The sequence below is a fragment of the Buceros rhinoceros genome, unplaced genomic scaffold, assembly GCF_000710305.1.
Source record: "Buceros rhinoceros silvestris isolate BGI_N320 unplaced genomic scaffold, ASM71030v1 scaffold26248, whole genome shotgun sequence".
Lineage (NCBI taxonomy): Eukaryota > Metazoa > Chordata > Aves > Bucerotiformes > Bucerotidae > Buceros > Buceros rhinoceros.
The window spans coordinates 10,150-14,225 of NW_010427843.1; the positions used below are offsets into that span (position 1 = coordinate 10,150).

At 56.9% G+C, this 4,076-nt stretch overlaps 1 protein-coding gene across 1 annotated transcript in view; it reads left to right on the forward strand.

Moving 5' to 3' along the window:
* Nucleotides 1-4,076, forward strand: part of SLC6A17 (solute carrier family 6 (neutral amino acid transporter), member 17) — a 9,941-nt gene that overhangs the window by 2,692 nt on the left and 3,173 nt on the right. The window contains exons 5-8 of the mRNA XM_010142075.1: nucleotides 713-906; nucleotides 1,660-1,770; nucleotides 3,104-3,345; nucleotides 4,038-4,074. Of these exons, the coding sequence (XP_010140377.1) occupies nucleotides 713-906; nucleotides 1,660-1,770; nucleotides 3,104-3,345; nucleotides 4,038-4,074 (584 nt within the window). The remainder of the gene's footprint in view (nucleotides 1-712; nucleotides 907-1,659; nucleotides 1,771-3,103; nucleotides 3,346-4,037; nucleotides 4,075-4,076) is intronic.

Here is a 4,076-nt window from a genome sequence, read left to right on the forward strand (position 1 = left end):
TAGCCTGCAGTGAGTTCCCCATCGTAAGAAACGGCGCGGTGGCCGGTAAGGGACGGCTGCTGGCATGGGGGGAGGCTTGGCTGGGAAGGGGGGGTGGGGTTGCTGGGGACCCCCAACACCTGTAGCTGCTGCAGCTTGGGGACACTGGATGTTGAGGTGTCTCCAGCTGCCTTGATCATATGGAGATGTTTCTGCTGGGTGGGATGAGTCTCTCCCATGCTCTGCCCTCGGGGTCTGTCCCCGCTGATGGGATTCAATGCCACTTTGAAGACCCAGAGCTTGAGTCTCCAGGCATCTTGGTGCTCAGGGCCAGGACCTCGCCCAGGACCATGGAGGCACGCAGGGAGAACCTGGCTGCTCCATCAGTGCCCAGCTGAGATGCTGATGGAGCTAATGGTATTTAATAGCATCTGAGCATCTCCTTGGGACAGGATACTCTGGGAGGTTTTATAGCAAACGAAAATGTCTCTGTTCATATTTAACATCTTACTTTCACCTGACAATGGCTTTATGTCCTGGCTCTTCTCCTTCCTGCTAAAAATGAGCCTCATGGGGGTGGTGGATGGCATCATGCCCCCATTCCTGTCCCTTAGCTGCCAGGCCTGCCTGCCTTCCCTGGCTGGCCCCAGCAGGTCTGTGACGTTAATTGATGTTCATCCCCTACGAGATGGTGGATGACTCTCCTCCAGCCCCCTCACCTCTTCCTGCCTCTGCTCGGTTGCAGTTGTGGAGACCGAATGTGAGAGGAGCTCAGCCACCACCTACTTCTGGTACCGGGAGGCCCTCGACATCTCCAACTCCATCTCGGAGAGCGGAGGGCTCAACTGGAAGATGACCCTGTGTCTGCTGGTGGCCTGGAGTCTTGTTGGCTTGGCCATGATCAAAGGCATCCAGTCCTCGGGGAAGGTGGGTATCGGTGGCCACCTGAGCCTGGCTAGGATCTGTCCTTGAGGCATGGTCTGCCTGGACCATGCTCTCCTGCCCTGAGTTGGGGGGGCTGGAGGATGCTGTGTCCCCTGGGATGCTCACACCCACTCTGGACTTGGGGCCATCTCTGGTGTGAGCCAGAATAAGATCAAAAGAGGGTGTATGGAATAGGTTTGGTCCAACTGACATCCACAGCCGTGGCCCAGGGCTCAGTCACATCAGGCCAAATTGCCTGCCCAGCCCCTGCATTCGGGGACCATCCACTGTCTGATCCCCTGGTGCACACCAGCTTCATGGGTGCTCATGGGGTGAGGGGGCGAGAGCTTCACAGGGGGAGCCCTGGGGCTCTGTGCTGAAGAAGTGGGGCAGGGGGAACAGAAAGCAGTAGGAGAGGGATGTCATCAGCTTGCAGATGCCATCGCTGTTGCAAGCCAGGGTGCGTAAGCAGAGGGATTGGATGCAGTAGGGTCTCCTGGGTTGCTTGAACATCCCCGTCTCCAGATGTGCTCTGTAAAACATCTGGTGCGTTAGCAGGTGGCAGAGGCCAGTGAGGCTCCTGCTCTGCAGCCCTGAGAGCAGCAGGGTGGGAATGAGCTGCAGAAGCAGGACCGTGGCAGCAGGTCTCCCAGCCCAGGGTGAAGTTCCACCTCCCTCTGCTCATCGGGGCAGGGGAGGCTGTGCTCAGTGGATGGTACATGAGGTTGTGCCCGTGTCGCGCCCCTCCTGCCCTAGGTGATGTACTTCAGCTCGCTCTTCCCCTACGTGGTGCTGGTTTGCTTCTTGGTGCGGGGACTGCTGCTGCGTGGGGCGGTGGATGGCATCATGCACATGTTCACGCCCAAGGTAAGAGTCCGCAAGCCCAGCGGTCTCCGAGCAGGTTGTCCTCCTGGCTGGTCACACCCTATTTCCCTGCACGCTCTCTACCCCAAAAACCAGAGTACCACCCCCAAACTACCTTCAGACACGCTGGTATATTGTCAGGCTGTGCCAGCACACCCTGGTACAGCGGGGCAACCAAGAGCCTCATAAACCACCCCCCACCCCAGAGCTGCTTGGAGCCTTAGCATCGCTCCCGTAGGTGATGTACTTCAGCTCGCTCTTCCCCTACGTGGTGCTGGTTTGCTTCTTGGTGCGGGGACTGCTGCTGCGTGGGGCGGTGGATGGCATCATGCACATGTTCACGCCCAAGGTAAGAGTCCGCAAGCCCAGCGGTCTCCGAGCAGGTTGTCCTCCTGGCTGGTCACACCCTATTTCCCTGCACGCTCTCTACCCCAAAAACCAGAGTACCACCCCCAAACTACCTTCAGACACGCTGGTATATTGTCAGGCTGTGCCAGCACACCCTGGTACAGCGGGGCAACCAAGAGCCTCATAAACCACCCCCCACCCCAGAGCTGCTTGGAGCCTTAGCATCGCTCCCGTCACCTTCAGGTGCCCAGAAACAGGGTGGGGACATGGGGGTGCCCGAGGTGAGGTATTTACAGACTTCATGGGAAGATGCTGGCAGCAAAACCTCCACTGGTGGTATGCATCCGTTAATTAACCGGCTAATTACTTAATTAAACAGAGATGTAGATGAATCAGCTCAGCCAGTGAGGCTCTTAGAAGATATTAATTACGATCTCTTGATGAATGATGCTAGGAGGCCTCCAGCCTGCAGCTCTGGCTCACAGGAGAGGGGGAACGTGGTGGGGGGGAAGGAGGTTAAAAAACCCACCGGTTGAAATGTTTGATTTCAAGTGCTCCAGGCGCTCCGGGGCAGGAGGTGGCTGGGGAGGATGGAGACCCATGGCTGGGTGGTACTTTGGCTCTCTTGGGTGGGGGGACAGGACCGCCAGCTCTCCAGGGCAGCTGGGTGGGCCACTGAGAAGCTATTGAGCTTTGCACTGTGAGATTGGGCACCCAGCTTAAGCTCTGGGACAGATGGAGCACGCAGAGATATGGGCAGGTCAAGCCTTCACCTGCCCTTCTCCATGTCTCAGTTTCCCCTGTTGTGGGAAAGAGCAAAGGGACCTGTGGGTGCTGGGTAATGCAAGACCTGATCGTGGTAGATCAAAGCATGGCCATGGCCACTCCAAGACCAGACCAGGTTGTAGGTACAGCAGCCTTTTAATCTGGCTCCACTGGGATGAGTTGTGGGGCCACCAAACCACCTAACTTGTGTCTCCTCTCCAAGCTGGACAAGATGCTGGACCCTCAGGTGTGGCGGGAGGCAGCCACGCAGGTTTTCTTCGCCTTGGGCCTGGGCTTTGGGGGGGTCATCGCCTTCTCCAGCTACAACAAGCAGGACAACAACTGTCACTTTGATGCCACGCTCGTCTCCTTCATCAACTTCTTCACGTCCGTCCTGGCCACCCTGGTTGTGTTTGCTGTGCTGGGCTTCAAGGCCAACATCATGAATGAGAAATGTGTGGTGGAGTAAGAGGGTTTGCTCTTTCTCGGTGTGGGGTGGGCAGGTCTTTGTTGTTGCTGGTTGTGGTGGGTCTGGAGGGAGTAGAAAAAGTGCTCTGGGGCTGGGTGATACCACGTTTTGTTGGTTCCAGATGGTCAAGACCTGGATCTCCAGAGATGTCCCACTGTAGCTGAGGCAGTTGGGTACTCAGCTCCTCCAATCTAAAATCCAGCCCTAAGATGAGTTCTTAGTCCTCAAATTGAGTATGAATCCAGCAGGTCTGGTCACATCACGGGGGTTTTCCCCAGTTTCCGCCCATTGTAGGACCCACTTGTCTGCCAGGTTAAGGGAGCTGCTGTGCTGGACCCCAGAAGCAGCTGGAGGAAGGTGAATTTGTGCACCTACTGTTGTCTTTAGACAGTGAGCTGTGCCCATAAAACTCCTGGCCGTGCCGTGTGGGGTCCCAGAGCAGAAGAGAAGCCTGAGAAGGAGGTGCAGAGAGCCCTGGTGGGCCCCTGTCTGCCTCCTCTGTCATGTGGTCCAACACAAAGTTCACTTACACCTTGGGAAGGTGCAGAGGTCCTCTGACTGGGAACTGGGTGACGTGACCCAGGGAGGTTCATCCTGTCTGGTGCAAAGGGCTTCTGTGGCCAGGCCTCATCCTCCGCCCTGGGAAGAAGGGCATACCTCTGGGTGACCAGGCTTTGCTCTCCATTAGGAATGCCCAGAAGATCTTGGGCTACCTGAACACCAATGT